The sequence below is a fragment of the Podarcis bocagei genome (genome assembly GCF_964188305.1).
Source record: "Podarcis bocagei genome assembly, chromosome: 2".
Lineage (NCBI taxonomy): Eukaryota > Metazoa > Chordata > Lepidosauria > Squamata > Lacertidae > Podarcis > Podarcis bocagei.
In genome coordinates, this window is record NC_138126.1 from 12,756,393 (window position 1) to 12,775,322 (window position 18,930).

Here is an 18,930-nt window from a genome sequence, read left to right on the forward strand (position 1 = left end):
CAAACTGTGGTTGCAGGTGAAAAATATAAGATCTCCTTCACCAGGCCCAGCTCTTGAATGTTCTCAGCCAGGACACTGAGATCCATCGCCAGTTCCCTCATTGCGAGAAGTGAGGTTACAGGGAACCAGGCAGAGGGCCTTCTCGGTAGTGGCACCTGCCCTGTGGAACGCCCTCCCTTCAGATCTGAAGGAAATAAGCAGCTATCCTATCTTTAAAAGACATCTGAACGCAGCCCTGTTTAGGGAAGTTTTTAATATTTAATGCTGTACTGTTTTTAACATTTGATTGGGAGCCGCCCAGAGTGGCTGGGGAGACTCAGCTAGATGGGCGGGGTATAAATAAATTATTATTATTATTATTATTATTATTCTCTCGACTTCAGTCTGGCTCCAACCGGAAACCCACACCCAAGATAACAGATCCTGCAGCTGCTCATCGCCGTACAGTCCCTTGACTGTCTTGGAAATGTCTTATATTATTGAAGACAGACAAAAAGCAGTCTTATTGTTGCCGATTCCTGCATCGCAGGGGGTTAGACTAGATGCCCCTTAGGATTCCGTCCAACTCTACAATTCTATTATTCTATTATTCGTTAATTCATCACCTTCCATGCAGACTCCCTTGAAATGTGTTGGACGCTCATTCATTGGAGGTTTTTAAACAGAGGCTGGGTGGCAATCTGTCAGTGATTCCTTATCTGAGATACCTGTGTGACGGGGTTGGACTAGAGGACCTTCGGAGAGTCCCATTCAAAACACTACTATGATTCTATACAATCATCTCAGCTGTACTCTTACATTTGTATAGAAGGGAACTATTTATGGCAGCATATTGGAGATGTAATAAAGATAATGCTTCTTCAATACATATGTTTATGCAATATCCTATGCTTATGAGGTTTTGGGAGAAAGTCATAGAATCATAGAATAGAATCATAGAATCATAGAATCATAGAATCATAGAGTTGGAAGAGACCACAAGGGCCATCGAGTCCAACCCCCTGCCAAGCAGGAAACACCATCAGAGCACTCCTGACATATGGTTGTCAAGCCTCTGCTTAAAGACCTCCAAAGAAGGAGACTCCACCACACTCCTTGGCAGCAAATTCCACTGTCGAACAGGATGTATATAAAACTTGAATGCAAAATGATTACCGTATTTTTCTGTGTATAAGACTAGGTTTCCCCCCCTAAAAAAATAATGTCAAAATTTTGGGGGTCTTATACACAGATACATCTCTCCCCATTTTCTTAAACTGGAGTCCTCCAAAATAGACTGCCCCAAGCAGTCTTATCCATGGAGGCGTCTTATAGACAGGAAAATACAGTACTTACATTTGTGAACCTTTATTAAGGCATTAGCAATCTAGAACTGCCACACTAGTTCACACTTTTAAGTATCAAAGCATACAAATTTCATCTTAACATTCGTAAACAAGGTTGAGCCAAGATGATCTTGGCAGCTTATCAAATGCAGCAGTCCCTGATTGTTATATTATAAATATTACTTTTTTGGCACAGGGGGGGGGTAGTACTGTCAGAGGATAACATTATTTTAAATTACGTTGGATTTGACAACCTGTCAACGTAAATGGTTTTGCTGTGCCCTCGCTACAGTTAAAAGACTTGAGTCAGTGGAATGATAAATCTATAGTCGCCCTTTATTCTGACAACTCTTGCAACAGACAGACAGATAGCTTATAGACACAGATTGTGTCTGGACAAATAGAATGACATTTGGAATACATTTGTAAAAAAATACAGTGGGTTAAATAGATAGGTAGATAGATAGATAGATAGATAGATAGATAGATAGATAGATAATTTATTACGGTCGGAGACCAGCTTATATATATATATATTTTAAAGATATTTATTACAATTTTTAAAAACACCAAACATACAAAATACCATCACCATATAACAAACATAGAAATAAAGTAAGATTATAGAGTAAAGAGAGAACAAAAAAGAAAATAGAGATAAGATAAAGGTTATTCACGATCATACTTTCATAATCTTTGGACTTCCTCACATCGCCCTTCCCTGCATTCTCAGTCATATAGTTATATACAGCAATTTGTTACATTACTTTCATTCTTGTCTTATAAATCTCAAATATTATGTTCCAAATTTGAGTTAACTTTGTCATAAATTACCCTGCTTGGCTTGAACATAATTATGCTTCGAATTTCATCCTTTCTTTAAAACATCATATATTCTCATATGTCTTACAATAAAATTACTGCTGCCATGTTACTTTCAATCGTGCATTCTCCTAGCATTCATACAGTTTATAGTGCTTTTGTAAGTAGTCCTTAAATTTTTCCCAGTCCTCTTCCACCGTCTCTTCTCCCAGGTCTCGAATTCTGCCAGTCATTTCAGCCAACTCCATGTAGTCTATCAGTTGCGTCTGCCATTCTTCCAGTGTGGGTAGATCTTGGGTCTTCCAGCACTTTGTGTCATAAGAGAATCAGGGTCAGAGAGGGGAATAAAGGTAAAATGATCCTAATGATATCATCCTACCCAAAGTCCCACAATAATAATAAACTGTGCCTTAAAGAACGCATTGTTGGGAAGATGCCATCTTACTGTGTCTCTTCACGTATCATTGAATGTAATATAATGTGTGCCTTTTTAATGCATCATCTTAACGTAACGTGCCTGTTGCCATTCCTGTGTACCTCTTTCTCCATGAAGCTATCCTTTTAAAATGTATTCGTGGATGTATCTTTAATGAAATGCCGTACTATGCTGTACTTTTCTGAAATGTATCCAGAATGTAGTTTTTAAAGAATGTAACAATCTAAATATTTCAAAATGTATATACTTGACTCAATATTGTATCCAAAAGGCTGCCAAAACTCAATCCACCACACTGCCTCCTACTGGGTCTGCAAACCATACCATGAATACACACAGATAAAACAGTCTTATTTTCAAAAAAATATGCAAACATCAGGCTATCACACCCGAATTGATAGCAATGCAGAATAGGATTTCACATTAACATTTAAGTCATTTCCTGAACATCTTCTCAAACATCCAGCCTCACATCTGCATGCTGATTATCAGCAGTTGCGGAGGTTTTCCAAAATTAAATAACACGAAGATCGACACATACCACCTGAGCCCTTTAGCAAATTGACACCTCCAGAAAGTCTTTCAACATCCTGCTTACCTTATGTTAATCCACTCTTCACACCCCGCATATCGCTTCCCCCCACCTCCTTGCTATTGATCTGAATGAAAATCAAAAGGTATAAGAATCAAGGCAGTCCCTTTGTTCAGGGTCTCTGACTCCGTGTCATTGCGTGAGCGGGGACACTGTTGCAACAGTTTTTTGTGTTGTTGGTTTTTTCCTGTTCTTTCAATAAAGATCAGGCTTTGCTTTTTCCAATCCTGGTGTGGTCTCTGTCTCTTCCCGACCGGTACAGAGCCTTCACTTGCGCTCCTTCTGGGGCCCTGGTCCTTCTCCTGAGGAGGGGGGCCCTTGGGGAGGCAATTAAATACTTATTTCATTTGCAATAAGTATTCTTGCTGCTGTTGTTGCGTACATAAAAAGGTTTTATCTTTCTTTAACACCCCTTGGCCGACGATGCCCAGAAGGAAGGCCTCTGGTTTCTTAAGGAAGGTATACTTAAATACCTTTTTTAACTCATTGTAGATCATTTCCCAGAAAGCCTTAACCTTTGGGCACATCCACCAGAGGTGAAAGAATGTTCCTTCAGTTTCCTTACATTTCCAGCATTTGTTATCAGGCAAGTGATATATTTTTGCCAGCTTGCCTGGGGTCATGTACCACCTATATATCATTTTCATAATATTTTCTTTCAAGGCATTGCATGCCGTGAACCTCACTCCGGTGGTCCAGAACTTTTCCCCGTCAGCAAACATAATGTTATGCCCAATATCCTATGCCCATTTTATCATAGCTGATTTGACAGTTTCATCCTGCGTATTCCATTTCAACAGCAAGTTATACATTTTTGAAAGTACCTTGGCCTTAGGTTCTAACAGTTCTGTTTCTAATTTCGATTTTTCCACCTGGAAACCTACTTTTTTATCTGCCTTAAAAACCTCCTTAATCTGAGCATAATGTAACCAGTCTCGCACTTTATCCTTTAATTTCTCAAGACTCTGCAATCTCCAAGTATCTCCTTCTTTCTCTAGTAATTCCCAATATTTCGGCCAATTGGCCTCCATATTGAGTCTTTTCTGAGCCTTAGCCTCCATTGGTGACAGCCACCTTGGGGTCTTGTTTTCTAGTAAGTCTTTGTATTTTGTCCAGACATTAAACACCGCCTTCCTGACAATATGGTTCTTGAAAGCCTTATGGATTTTTACCTTGTCGTACCACAAGTATGCATGCCATCCAAAAGCATTGTTAAACCCTTCCAGATCTAGGACATCAGTGTTCTCGGAGACCAGCTTATAAAACACACTTGGAGGTACAATCCCAGAAAGAAAACAAACAGTTAAAACAATGTACAACAATAAATTATAAATTTATAAATGCGATAAGCATATGAATCATAGAATCATAGAGTTGGAAGAGACCACAAGGGCCATCGAGTCCAACCCCCTGCCAAGCAGGAAACACCATCAGAGCACTCCTGACATATGGTTGTCAAGCCTCTGCTTAAAGACCTCCAAAGTAGGAGACTCCACCACACTCCTTGGCAGCAAATTCCACTGTCGAACAGCTCTTACTGTCAGGAAGTTCTTCCTAATGTTTAGGTGGAATCTTCTTTCTTGTAGTTTGGATCCATTGCTCCGTGTCCGCTTCTCTGGAGCAGCAGAAAACAACCTTTCTCCCTCCTCTATGTGACATCCTTTTATATATTTGAACATGGCTATCATATCACCCCTTAACCTCCTCTTCTCCAGGCTAAACATGCCCAGCTCCCTTAGCCGTTCCTCATAAGGCATCGTTTCCAGGCCTTTGACCATTTTGGTTGCCCTCCTCTGGACACGTTCCAGTTTGTCAGTGTCCTTCTTGAACTGTGGTGCCCAGAACTGGACACAGTACTCCAGGTGAGGTCTGACCAGAGCAGAATACAGTGGCACTATTACTTCCCTTGATCTAGATGCTATACTCCTATTGATGCAGCCCAGAATTGCATTGGCTTTTTTAGCTGCCGCGTCACACTGTTGACTCATGTCAAGTTTGTAGTCAACCAAGATTCCTAGATCCTTTTCACATGTACTGCTCTCAAGCCAGGTGTCACCCATCTTGTATTTGTGCCTCTCATTTTTTTTGCCCAAGTGCAATACTTTACATTTCTCCCTGTTAAAATTCATCTTGTTTGTTTTTGCCCAGTTCTCTATTCTGTCAAGGTCGTTTTGAAGTGTGATCCTGTCCTCTGGGGTGTTAGCCACCCCTCCCAGTTTGGTGTCATCTGCAAATTTGATCAGGATGCCCTTGAGTCCATCATCCAAGTCGTTGATAAAGATGTTGAATAAGACTGGGCCCAAGACAGAACCCTGTGGCACCCCACTAGTCACTCTTCTCCAGGATGAAGAGGAACCATTGATGAGCACCCTTTGGGTTCGGTCAGTCATCCAGTTACAAATCCACTGAGTGGTAGCAGAGTCAAGACCGCATTTTACCAGCTTCTTTACAAGAATATCATGGGGCACCTTGTCAAATGCCTTGCTGAAATCAAGGTAGGCTACATCCACTGCGTTCCCTTCATCTACCAGGCTTGTAATTCTGTCAAAATGAGATCAGGTTAGTCTGACATGACTTATGGACACTTAATACTTTAAGATAAGCTACCGCATAGATATGACCCAGAGTCACCCATGGAACCGAGTTTGGGGTTTTTCTTCACGAACTAGTTTGAGTCAGCGGATGGTCTGCGCCTACAGATCTGTACACAGTGGGTTACAAATAAATGTGTATGTATTAGAATAATAGTTTCACTCATATACCTTTGTATTATGAAATTATAGTCGTTGTTTCTTTTAATGCTCCTTTTCCTTTTTTCGCGTTATTTTGCTCAATCGAAATGTTTTCAATAAAACAGAATTAAAATAAACAAACCAGCAGCAACATCATACTAAACGAACACTCAAGGCAAAGCTCCATGGTGCTGATGGGAGGGCACCAGCTTGGGGAAGGCTGCATAGTGGCATCTTACGGTAGCAGCCTTTCAGCTGTCACAAGACTCTGAAAATGCTTCTCCCACCCCACCGCCTTCTCCTCCTCCCGTTAACAGGGTTAAGGAGAGCGAGCCTTCGTTCCTAGAGAGGCCGCCAGAGCCTCTTCCGGCTTCGCTCAACCTTGGCTGGAGGACCCGAGGGAGCAGGGCAGCTGGTGGGCGGTGATGTCGGTGAGTGTGAAAAGCGCCCGCTTTCGGGTTCAGCAGAGCCCTTCGTCAGGCTGGAGGCTAAGCAGAGCAAGGGACAGAGGAGAGGGGTGGGGGGAAAGGGCCTGGCGATGCTGCGGCCACAAAGCCCACATTTAATGCATTTAATCCCAGTCTTCTATGGGGAGGAGACTGCAAGCTCAGTTGGGTAAGGGCGTAGTAGTTTGCTCTGCAAGTTTCAGGTTACACCGAGGGCTGCTGGGAGAAAAGAGCACACAATGGCTGACCCCTCGTTTGTTTATATATATATATATATATATATATATATATATATATATATATGGAGGTTTTGGTGTCTTCGGGTGTCTTCCCGTGTAAGAGTTGGGGTGTCTAGGCGACGTTTCGACGAGGTCTCACTCGTCGTCTTCAGGCTGGTGCTTTCGGCTTCTTGTTACTAGAACAGAGCAGGATCTCAGTGTTTGAGTTCCTATAAATACTGTTGAGGGGGTGTGGTGTATAGCCTCCAACGTTCTGGGCAGAGAGGAAGTTCCCAGGTTAGTGTGCCTTTTCTTCTTTTGTTCATTAATTACTTGAGGGATATCTTGAGTGATTTCTTGAGTGATATTCTGAGTACCACTTAGGAGGGTCATTAGGTGTGGATTAGTTGCTAAAGCTTTCGTGTCTTGACCTCTTGAGCTTGTGAAGAGTTTTTCTGAGAAGATGGCTGTACTGCACTTAGTTGTGCTCTGGCTTGGCTTCGTGTATAGGGGCGAGCTGTGGTTTTGTGCCCTGTGCCAGCCAGATCTGTGTAGGGATTGCAGGGGGGTGCAGCATCCGGAGGTGCCACTATGGTTTGGCTACTGGTGCAGTACAGCCATCTTCTCAGAAAAACTCTTCACAAGCTCAAGAGGTCAAGACACGAAAGCTTTAGCAACTAATTCACACCTAATGACCCTCCTAAATGGTACTCAGAATATCACTCAAGAAATCTCTCAAGATATCCCTCAAGTAATTAATGAACAAAAGAAGAAAAGGCACAATAACCTGGGAACTTCCTCTCTGCCCAGAACGTTGGAGGCTATACACCACACCCCCTCAACAGTATTTATAGGAACTCAAACACTGAGATCCTGCTCTGTTCCAGTAACAAGAAGCCGAAAGCACCAGCCTGAAGATGACGAGTGAGACCTCGTCGAAACGTCGCCTAGACACCCCAACTCTTACACGGGAAGACACCCGAAGACACCAAAACCTGCATTCCTGTACCCGTGAAAATCTACGAAAGCATATATATATATATATATATATATATATATATATATATATATATATATATAATAGATAAATAAAACTGACATGTCTCCACAGCCCCAGATGGAAATCTTCAATCTCCTCCAACCCTCCCTCTTAAAGCTGTTACTAAATACTATATTTAATAACGCACACCTTCTTCTTGTTTGCTTAACAGTCTCTTGACAGCAGGAAGCGAAAAATTTGGCCTCTGTTTTCCTATATTTTGGCTATTGTGTTGCGTTGGAGAGGTCTTGGGATCGCTTCCAGACTGTCACTGTTTTTGAGCGTTTGGGGTATTTGGGGGACTCAGTCACATCAGTACAGCCAATAGAGGTTTCCCAACTGACGTTACTGGCTCAAACCACAGCAAAATCTTTACAGTGCAGAGAGGAAACAGCAAAGTCATCAATTTTCTCAACTGAAATTGAAGTTTTTTTGTGGGGTCGGGAATGCAGATGAAAACACAGACATTCATAATTCAACAGCAACAACAATCTCTTCTTAAGATTTGGAAACATGCATTGTCGCTGAATATTGGCCTTATTCTTTGTTTCCATTTGGCAGAAGTATTCCCCATGAAGAATATTGATTTATGATTATACCCTGCAGAGAGAGGGTAATATTTTCAGGCAATGCATTGATTTTTGGAGGGAACAAGTACTTGGAGTGCTTCTGGCTTAGCCACTACAGTGTCTGCTGAGCTGAGAAATGTGTCTGCCTGGATCTCCAGCTGCATTAGCAGGACTGAAGCAGAAGGGGATTCAGTGCGCCTTGAATCAGAGAAAGGAAGAGAAAAGGGCCTTTCTGTCGACGTGGTCAAGATTACTAGGAAATTCTATCAAAGACGGAGTGCTCCAGACATATTATGAAAAAGGTCTTGAAATAGATGATGAGAGGATCATAATTTTAAAAGAGGTTTTGAAGAAGAGAGAGAATTACAGTGGTACCTTGGGTTACATACGCTTCAGGTTACAGACTCCACTAACCCAGAAATAGTTCTTCAGGTTAAGAACTTTGCTTCAGGATGAGAACAGAAATCTTGCTCCGGCGGCGCGGCGGCAGCAGGAGGCCCCATTAGCTAAAGTGGTGCTTCAGGTTAAGAACAGTTTCAGGTTAAGAACGGACCTCTGGAACAAATTAAATACTTAACCCAAAGTACCACTGTATAAATTTTTGACAGAGGCCCTTTAAAAGAAAGAATATCTGCTTTAGATGGGAATTCCCTGAAGGGATTCCCTTTACTTATAAAGGCAAAATAACAGGTGTGTAGATTTAGACAGAACTATATGGGAAACAGATTCAAAAGAAAGGAAATTACCAAATGCTTTTTTCTTATATGGTGTCCAGTCTCCCTTCTCATCAGGGCAAGAGGGTCTTTCAACAGTCAAAGCTTTCCCCAAAGGATCCTGGGAACTGTAGTTTGTTAAGCATCCTCAGAGTTCGTAGGAGTCCCCGCCCCATATTTTCCTCACAGAGCTATAATTTCCAGAGTGGTCCTCTTTCCTTTTCTGCCCCTCTTTACTGAACAAGATCTCTGCTGCTCTGTTGCTAGGTTCTGAGTCCGCAGAAGCAAGAAAAAATGAATCTCCCCGAGACAGAGGACGCTCTTCAAGACACTTGGCAGGGATTGCTCTTCCAGGATATCAAGCAAGAGGCCGATGATGGAGTTGCTACCTTCTCAGGCAAGGATCCTCTTTGCTTGATTGCCCTCTCATCCTATCCTGGGACTCCCACCCCCTCCAATTTGACCCCAAAGGATCAGTATTGACCACTTTGGGAAACTGTGCTCTAGAGATGGGGAACGCTAGACATTCTGCTGTTAATCACCATGATTACTGGTCATTTATAGATCTAATCTCCATGAATTTAGAGTCACACATACCCTGGTTGGTTGGCTTTTAAAGCCGGAGATTATTTAATTATTTGATATATTTATTATCCCACCTTTCTACCACGGCAGCTTAGAGGTCAGTACAGTCAAACCTCGGCTCCTGAACGGCTCTGTTTTCAAACGTTTTGGCTTCCGAATGTCGAAAACCTGGGAGTAAATGCTCCGGTTTTCTAATGTTTTTCGGAAGCCAATCGTCCGATGCGGCTTCCGCTTGAGTGCAGGAAGCTCTTGCAACCAATCGGAAGCTGCGCCTCGGTTGTCGGACGTTTCGGAAGCCAAACGGGCTTCCAGAATGGATTATGTTCAACAACCTGAGGTTTGACTGTATCAAATACAGAGGAGTAAAACTATCCTGAGAAGAAACAATAGTTAAAAGTACATTTAAACACATTTAAAATCAGGCTTAAGATGCAGTTTGCCCTGACAGCGGCCTAGTGGTCTGCATCGCCTGCACCTTGGTTTTCAAAAGCCTGGATTAATAGGAAGGCCTTAGGATAACAAAGAGGAAGGCAGTTTAATATCTTCTGAGAGGTAATTCCACAATATGGGGGCTGCCACAGAAAAGGCTCTGCTTCTGACAGAGAGAATGGTCTCACCTGAGGAGCTCAGCACCCAGGCAAGTTCGTATAGGGAGATCTGATGTTTCAGGTGGGGCTTCCAAGCACTTTTCAAAGGCAGCCCCACCTAGAGCAGGTTACAGTAGTCTAACTGGGATGTAATTCAGGCATGTGGCACCGTCGCTGTTTCCATGCAGCTGCTCCTAGTGTGTAGCCAGTGCTTCCTTCCTTCCTTTCTCTGCCCCTCCATCTCTCTCTCTCAAAAAAAAAGACGCACATTGCAATTCTGTTCTTATTCCGGCAGGTGATGCGTGGATGTGTGGGAATGAGCCAAATCAGGCTGGAAACCCTGCGGAAGTGGAACCACAAGTGATGCTACTGAGAGGAGCGGAACAGAATTTATCTTGGAGCCCCAATCTGGGAGATGAAGCCTCTGAGAGCCAGCAGGGAAACTGCCTAGCAGAAGAGGAGGACAACTTGATTGATCACCAGGGCAGGTACGAGGAACTGGAGGACAGAATATTCCAGCAGGGTCTCCCTGAGGATCAGCATGAAAAAGGACCCCTTGGGTGTGTAGAAGTCTTGCGGGAGACGTCTGATCTTCTGGCACATGGAATAATCCAAGCCAACAGGGCTCTGTTCAAATGCCCAGATTGTGGCCAAAACTTTAACAATAGATCGGTCCTCATTAAACATCAGAGGATCCACACGGGAGAGAAGCCTTTCACGTGCTCCGTTTGTGGGAAGGGCTTCCGCCAACACTCTCACCTTGTTAACCACGAGAGAATCCACACCGGAGAGAAGCCGTACAGCTGCCCCAGCTGCGGGAAAAGCTTTGGTGACCCCTCGCACCTCATCAGGCACAAGAGGACCCACATGAGAGAGAAGCCGTACAAGTGTTTGGTGTGTGGAAAGAGTTTCTGCACAGGGAACGAGCTTCTCATGCATGAGAGAATCCACACGAGCGAGAAACCGTGCCAGTGCGCTGCCTGTGGGCAAAGCTTCACCAGGATGTCCGTCCTCATTAGCCACCAGAGGATGCATACAGGGGAGAAGCCACACAAATGCTCCGAGTGCGAGAAGTGCTTCCAATACAATTCGCAGCTCGCAAAACATCAGAGAATCCACACAGGAGAGAAGCCCTACGAATGCTCAGAGTGCGGGAAGTGCTTCCGGCAGCATTCCCAGCTTGTGAACCACCAGGGCATCCACACAGGCGAGAAGCCCTACAAATGCCCCGAGTGCGGGAAGTGCTTCCGGCAGCAATCGCAACTTGTGAAACACCAGAGGATCCACACGGGAGAGAAGCCCTACAAGTGCGCGGAGTGCGGAAAATGCTTCCGGCAGCACTCTCAGCTCGGGAGCCACCAGAGAATCCACACAGGGGAGAGGCCATATGCGTGTTCAGATTGTGGCAGGGCCTTCAGCGACCCGTCTCACCTCAACAGACACAAAAGAACCCATACCGGAGAGAAACCTTGTGAGTGCTCTGTTTGCGGGAAGAGCTTTAGCACCAGTGCCTATCTTACGACTCACATGAGAATCCACACAGGAGAGAAACCGTATCAGTGCTCAGAGTGTGGGAAAAGCTTCAATCACAATTCAGGTCTCCTTGCCCATGAAAGAATCCATAGGGGAGAGAAGCCATATAAATGCCCGGAATGTGGCCAAAGCTTTAGCAGCAGATCAGTCCTCATTAAACATCAGAGAATCCACACGGGAGAGAAACCTTTCAAATGCTCCATTTGCGGGAAGGACTTCCGCCAGCACTCGCAGCTCATGAACCATGAGAGAACCCACACGGGGGAGAAACCCTTTAGCTGCCCCGACTGCGGGAAAAGCTTTGGAGACCCCTCACACCTGATCAGGCACAAGAGGACCCACACACGAGACAGGCCGTACAAATGCCTGACCTGTGGGAAGAGCTTCTGCACAGGGAATGAGCTACTCGTGCACGAAAGGACCCACACGAGCGACAGGCCGTGTCGGTGCTCAGAATGCGGGAAGTGCTTCCGGAGGAGGTCAGCCCTTATCAGTCACCAGAGAATCCACACAGGAGAGAAGCCGTACAAATGCTCCGAGTGCGGGAAGTGCTTCCGAGAGCGCTCCCCGCTTGTGAAACACCAGAGAATCCACACAGGGGAGAAACCGTACACATGTTTGGAGTGTGGGAAGTGCTTCCGTCAGCTCTCGCAGCTTGTGAACCACCGGAGAATCCACACAGGGGAGAGGCCGTTCGTGTGTCCTGAATGTGGGCGGAACTTCAGCGACCCCTCGCACCTCTTCAGGCACAAGAAAATCCACGTAGCACGAGAAACCTTGTAAAGGTTTGCGTCGTCTACCTTCTTCCTCATCCGAGAATCCAAATCATTGAGTTAGGAGAGAAACCGTATCAGCAATTGAGAGTGCAGGGTAAAAGCTTCGACCACGTTTATGGCTCCACAGCAGAGAGAAACTGTACAAAGGCATAGATTGCAGGAAAAGCTTCCATGGTGGCTGACGGATCATCGCACACAGGAAAGCAAAAACGGTGCAGAAAGAAGATTACGGGGGCAGATTTTTTTAGCCTGGCTGAGCTGGTTTCTCACCAGAGCAGGGTTGGTCTCAAAACTGTTCACCTGCAGCAAACACTTAAAAGGGCTGAAACTTACTTAACCCACCAGCAACAAATGTGAGGCCCACCAGTCACAAGATGCGAGGGCAGAGCCAGTCGCAAAATGGTGGCAGATCTGAGATGAAGTTCAGCACAAACAGCTGAAAATCACTGCTCCCTGATCTCTCTGTTTCTAAATTCTTTGCCTTAGCAATTTCCTCGTAACACAGAGTTCCACAGTTCGGCTTTCCTCAAGCTGTGAGCAGTATCATGGAAGAATCATGATAGCTTTGTTTTAGGCAGAATTTTGCTCTAAGCGGAGAAGTCAAATTATTTTATGTTTCCTTTCTCTCCATCCATCTCTCACAAGTACTTTTATTCACCTCCTGCTATTTCTTCTCCTTTCCTCCCTTCACCGTTCCCTATGCCCGCTCCAAGCTGCCAGTTTCTTTCATTCCTCCTTTAACAGCTTCCTTCCTTCTTTCCTTTCATTGCTATTCTCAGGTGTGTGGGGATTTCTTACGGGAAGGGCAAAATATTATTATTGTTATTTGAAATATTAACCTTTGAATATGTGATTTCCCTCAACATTTCCTCTGGCCGGTTCCCTTCATTTCTTCCTGCTCCTCTAAATTTCTGTCTCCCAGGAAACTTGACCCGGTGTGCAATAAAATTGTGGTGCTGACATTGGTCCAACAGTTCGGGAACCAGACAGGCGAGTGAGGAGAAAGCACTGGGCAGGTGATGGCGCTGAACTCCACCTGAGAGTGGATTGAGATTCCTGGCCCGCTGTTTTAAGAAATACGGTTTGCCCATGGGCAAAAGAAGCCTGATGGACTATTCCAAGTTTAATGAACACCTGTTTACACACAGAACATAGGAATAGCCTGCTGGATCAAGCCAGCATTCTGTTCTCACAGTGGCCAACCAGATGTCTCAATGGGAAGCTGGCTAGCAGGACTGATAAAACTGTCCCTAAATCAGTGGGTGGCACTGTGGTCTAAACCACTGAGCCTCTTGAGCTTGCCAATCCTAAGGTTGGTAGTTTGAATCCCCGTGATGGGGTGAGCTCCCGTTACTCTGCCCCAGCTCCTGCCAAGCTAGCAGTTTGAAAGCGCACCAGCGCGAGTAGATAAATAGGTACCACTGTGGCGGGAAGGTAAACGGCGTTTCCGTGCGCTCTGGCACTCATCACGGTGTCCTGTTGCGCCAGAAGCTGCTTAGTCATGCTGGCCATATGGCTCAGAAAGCAGTCTGTGGACAAACACCGGCTCTCTTGGCCTGAAAGCGGAATTGAGTGCTGCACCCAAAGTTGAATTCGACTGGACTTAACCAGAGGTCCTAGACATTTACCCCAAATCAGCCATAAAGTTATAAGCTAAAAAGGTGTTGATTTTGGACTATTGCAGAATGGTAGGGTGTGTGAAAGTAAGATGTTGAGACTGTAGTGGGTCAAAATTTTAATACCTTGGGGTTGGAAATATATTAAAATTTTGATCCACAACCGTCTCGGTATCGGCTTACTGGTGCTGATAGGTTTGTTCAGGGTGGTCACGCAGTATGAATACAGCAGCCACACAATCCCTGCTGGGTTGTAGAGCTCTTCCTCCAACAAGGATGAGCCTGACAGGCTGGATTGGACAGGTGGCCCAGCCAGCATCCTGCTTTCTCAGTGGCCAAACAGATGCCCAATGGAACCCCAAAAGCAGGGCCTGCATGTAATAGCACTATGCCCACTTGTGATTCTCAGCAGCTGTTATCCAGAGGTAAAATACCTCTGGCAGTGGAGTAGAACCTTAGCTAGCTTTACGCCCCATGAATTTGATTTAAAGCCATTGCATCCTGTAGCAGTGAGTTCCATAGTTAAACTCTGTGCTTGCCCTGAATCTTCAAACATCCTGCTTTGCTGGATGTCCCCCAGTTATTAAAATGTGTTCTGCGAATGTAAGAACAGCTGGATCAGGCCAAAGAGCCACCTGGTCCAGCTTCCTTAATTCCTCCAAACATCCAGCCAGTCCTCTGGGTGGGCCATAGCAGAGCATAAAGGACACATCCCTCCTATGCAACTGATACCCAGAGGTAGACTGGCCCTAGAGATGGAGTCTCCATTCGGCTGCCATGCCTTTGCTTAGGGTTGCCAAAACTTGTTTTAAACAACCCCCCGATTCAGGACAAAGCACCACCTTTCAGAAATTCACCCCGGACATTCTCCCACACATTAGTTATGTGACTGCCACCTTTATTCTAGATTAATTTTTTACCATTTTTAAACAGGTGTGGGTAGAGACCTCAGTAAGCTCATGTCAGATTGGAGAATTGTTCCTTTCCCAGTCATGAGAGCACTGTGTTGGTGGTTCAGGAGGGAGATACTTCCAAGTGTGGTCCATGTTGAATTATTCCATATTTCTGAAGTTATGTATAATCCATGGAGAAATAAATATTTGCAGGGGGGGGGGGGAATTGGCTTTCAGGTACTCAAAATTCTTCTAGAACTTTTGGGGGGAGTTTTGCTACCTGAATAAATTATCACCTTGCTTGGCATAACCTAGTCTGCAGTTTATTTCTATTTTGCAAAAAGATATGATAAATTATGGGGAGAAGGAAGGACTTATGCAGGACCCTGTAGCTAGATTCCAGCTCTGGGATCTCTGATGGACCCTTGTCTTTCAAGCACCTCTGAATCCACAAGGACTAGAAATTTGCATTTTAAAAAACTGAGTTCCTTAGGAGACTTGAGTTGTCTCTTTTCTTATATTCCCTTTTTGATGTACCTACATTCACAGCCTGTGCAGAACTGTACTTATGGTTTAACACACCATCCACAAATTTAAAAAAATATTTTGGAAAGAGCAGCACAGATTTGTGTGTGTTTTCTTACTGCCTGTTTCGTAAGCTTTATTCCAGCCTTCCAGCTCCCAGCCAATTATATAACTCTTGATTTGTTTTCCTGCATTTTCTGTCTTGTCATTGAAGGTGCAGGCAGTGACAAACTACCCAGACCTGGTTCCAGCCTCCATTTTTCCTAATATTTTATTACATTTTTAAATCCTGAACTGGGAGTTCTCCACACAGCAACATTTTATTGCAGAGCCCATTTGCCCCCCTCCCCTTTAACCAGATCACAAATGCACCAATTGGAGTTTGCTTTAGAAAGGAATTCATTCCAGTTCAAGTTTGACCCTTTACAAAACAAAGTTCACAGTTCATCTAAAATAGGGTTTCCCAAACTTTGGTCTCTCTCCAGCTGTTTTTGGACTATAACTCCCATCATCTCTAGCTAGCAGAACCAGTAGTCAAGAATGGAAATTGTAGTCCATAAAAACAGCTGGAGACCCAAGTTTGGAAACCCTGATCCTTGGCAATCTCCCTCCAAAAGTACTCAGAAGTTTACATGCTGCTGTGCTGAAGTATAAAATATACTAAGACTAATAAAACATTGGCACACACAGAGTGGAATAGGAATTGTTTATTTTCCCCCAACAATTGCAATCTGTAAACTTAAAGGCCCAAAGAGTTGGATTTCTGAAAGAATGCTATGGGCCTCAGATTGTGACCTGACAGAAGATGGTCTGATAAACTAGAAATCACCCAAGATTTTTGAACTAATTCACTGAACACTGTTCAACCAATGCACTTAACCCTGACACATGGGAAGATGCCTGTTTTCCAGCTGTTTTCCTAGCCACTAGACATGCATATATATTTTTTGGGGGTGTGTGTGTGTCAGAATTAGGCCAGACGAAACCAGTCTTCTTTCCCCGGCCGCACACAATCGGTGTTTTGTGGTGTCAAGAAACGTCTCCTTCCCACTGACGTCTCTCCCAAAGCTCTGATTTCAACTTTTGAACTTCTTCTTGCGGGGGCCTGCTTGTCTCTTTGCCCTTTTGGTGCCTGCTTGCAAATCCACCTCCATGGGATCCCCTCTCTCTCCCCCCGCGACACTTTTATCCACCGCTGGCTCTGCCACCTCTCCGTCGCTGCTCCTTCCCTTGGCTGCTGGGTTTTTCTCCGGGAAAAGCTCAGGCGGGTACAAGTCGCTCATGCTGTCGTCCGTTCCGCTGCTCTCGCTGCTGGACGCGTGCTCCCAGGATCCCTTCCGATCGGACTGCCGGTGGATCCCTGCCGGTGGATCCTCCCGGGTGGCACGCGGCTTCCGGAGCAAGCAGGCGGGAACGTACTTCGTGCCCTCCTTCTCGCATTCTTCATACCGTCTCAGCGCCTTCTGATAGCGCCGGCCTTGCACGTGGCGCAAGACGTGCGCCGGGATCCTGTTGATGTGGCGGAGGGTGAGCTTGCAGAAGAGCTGCGCGGGGCTTTTGGTGCTGGGCACGATGTGCGGCCCATACTCGCCGTAGTCCAGCGCCCCGGCCGCCCGGACCAGCCGAGAGTACTTCTTGCCATTCGTGTAGGCCTGGAGCTCCGGCAGCCGGCAGGGCAGCTCGTGGCCGGTCAGGGCGCAGCGGACTCTGTCCCCCGCAGGCAGGAGGTGCAGTGCGGGATGCTCCCGCAAGAAGCGCCGCACGGCGTCTGCCGGACCCTCGCGCGCCGCCTCGCACATGGCCGCTGTGGGAGGGGCTACGGCGGCCGCGAGGGAAATAAGGAGCGGCGGCAGCCAATCAGGGCTGCCCAGGCTGCCGCTCCTAGAGAAGCGGGAAACGATCGCAGGCCTGGCACCCGTCAACACTTCCGGCTCCCTGCCCTCACCTGCGCCATATGCGGGGCGGAAAGCGAGGGTTTATCAGGAGGCGTCCTTCCCTCCTGTGTACAGGAATCTTGGAGAAAGAGACTTAGGCGGCAAACGGGTTCCCTGTGTTTTGTTGATTGTCATTGATTAAATTTGTATACTGCCCTTTACCTGCGGGTCTCAGGGTAATTCACAATCTAAAATCACAATATAATAATAATAAAAAATAAAATAAAAACAAAAACAATCCATTAACCCACCCACTCCATTTTGTGGCAGAAGCACCTCCTCAATCCTTTGTGTTTTAACTTTTTGCCTGGGTGGGATGTTCTAATTATTATTTTTTAAAAGAAATACGATTTTTCTTCTAGATTTTTTTTTTTAAAAATGCTGGTTTTTATATATGCGTGTTTTTGCTTAAAATATTTTAAGTCGCTTTGAACTGCTGTGTCAAAAATCGGCTAATAATTTTAATAATAAAAGGGACAGATAGTTAACCCCCTCCAAAAACCATAGATCTGTGAGAATGATAGAGATCACCCAACACGCACGTTTAACAAACAATAGGTTCCCAATATTCTTTAAACAGTCCCATGACTGAAAATGAAAGTAGCAACCCACCGCAGTAATGTTGCCCAATTGAGCATTTGGAGAGCATTTGGTTCCTTTTAATCTGAGTAGCAGTCAGGGAAACGTGTCTGTGGTGCATCAAAACACACTGCCTACAACACACGTGCTTAAAAACGGGTCTGGGACTCAGTGAAATAAAATTCCTAATTGGCTTAATATCAGAAATCAAAAACTTTGTTTCCAGAAATGTGAGGCATGGATACCAGTAGTAAATAATATTCAATGATTTCCCGGGGCTGGAAATGTCATAGAATCATAGAATAGAATCATAGGATCATAGAGTTGGCAGAGACCACAAGGGCCATCGAGTCCAACCCCCTGCCAAGCAGGAAACACCATCAGAGCACTCCTGACATATGGTCGTCAAGCCTCTGCTTAAAGACCTCCAAAGGAGACTCCACCACACTCCTTGGCAGCAAATTCCACTGTCGAACAGCTCTTACTTTCTTCCTATATACATAAAAACGTAAGGCTGTCGTTACACTACAGTTCATATGACTGCCTCTCGGGGGACAAGCTATCTCCAACATAAAACAGAACGGCAGGCAGCTGAACGAACAAGCAGCGCAGATGCCAGGCAGCTGTTTAAAGGAGAGTGGGAGGTGCACTGTGTTAAATACAGGTGCTGCCATCTTTAACAGCCAGGGAGGTGCTTCAGAGATCCATAGAATTACGTATAAAATGGTAGAGCTGGAAGGGACTTCAGGGGTCATCAAGTCCAACCCCCTGCACTGCAGGAATCTCAGCTAAATCCACGACAGATGGCCATCCAACCTCTGCTTAAAAAACTTCAGGGAAGTCCACCCCCTCCCAAGGTAGACTGTTCCCCTGTCAAACAACTTTTACCGTCAGGGAGTTCTTCCTGATGTTAGTCAGAATCTCCTTTCTTGTAACTTGAAGCTATTGCTTCAGATTTTACGCTCTGGAGCACGAGAAAACAATATTGCTCCATCTTCCATGTGAGAGCC

General features: G+C 45.2%; 2 protein-coding genes and 1 long non-coding RNA gene across 3 annotated transcripts; 2 read left to right on the forward strand and 1 right to left on the reverse strand.

Moving 5' to 3' along the window:
* The first annotated feature begins 6,301 nt into the window (after positions 1-6,301).
* LOC308580552 (uncharacterized protein) lies at positions 6,302-15,304 on the forward strand. Its single transcript, XM_081182369.1, has 2 exons — positions 6,302-6,338; positions 10,360-15,304. Exon 2 carries the CDS (start codon positions 10,371-10,373, stop codon positions 12,378-12,380), a length of 2,010 nt encoding a protein of 669 aa, XP_081038495.1. The 5' UTR covers positions 6,302-6,338; positions 10,360-10,370; the 3' UTR covers positions 12,381-15,304.
* Positions 8,240-10,312, forward strand: LOC308581398. The gene is made up of 2 exons (XR_014005052.1): positions 8,240-8,481; positions 9,160-10,312. It is a non-coding gene; the product is annotated as an uncharacterized lncRNA (long non-coding RNA).
* A 795-nt stretch (positions 15,305-16,099) lies between the features above and the next one.
* On the reverse strand, positions 16,100-17,221 carry SURF2 (surfeit 2). Its single transcript, XM_081183603.1, has one exon. It carries the CDS (start codon positions 17,204-17,206, stop codon positions 16,484-16,486), a length of 723 nt encoding a protein of 240 aa, XP_081039729.1. The 5' UTR covers positions 17,207-17,221; the 3' UTR covers positions 16,100-16,483.
* Between the last annotated feature and the right edge of the window lie 1,709 nt (positions 17,222-18,930).

Coding starts and splice junctions, on each gene's coding strand:
- LOC308580552 (XM_081182369.1), top strand. CDS start 10,371: ATGTGTGGGAATGAGCCAAATCAGGCTGGAAACCCTGCGGAAGTGGAA.
- SURF2 (XM_081183603.1), bottom strand. CDS start 17,206: ATGTGCGAGGCGGCGCGCGAGGGTCCGGCAGACGCCGTGCGGCGCTTC.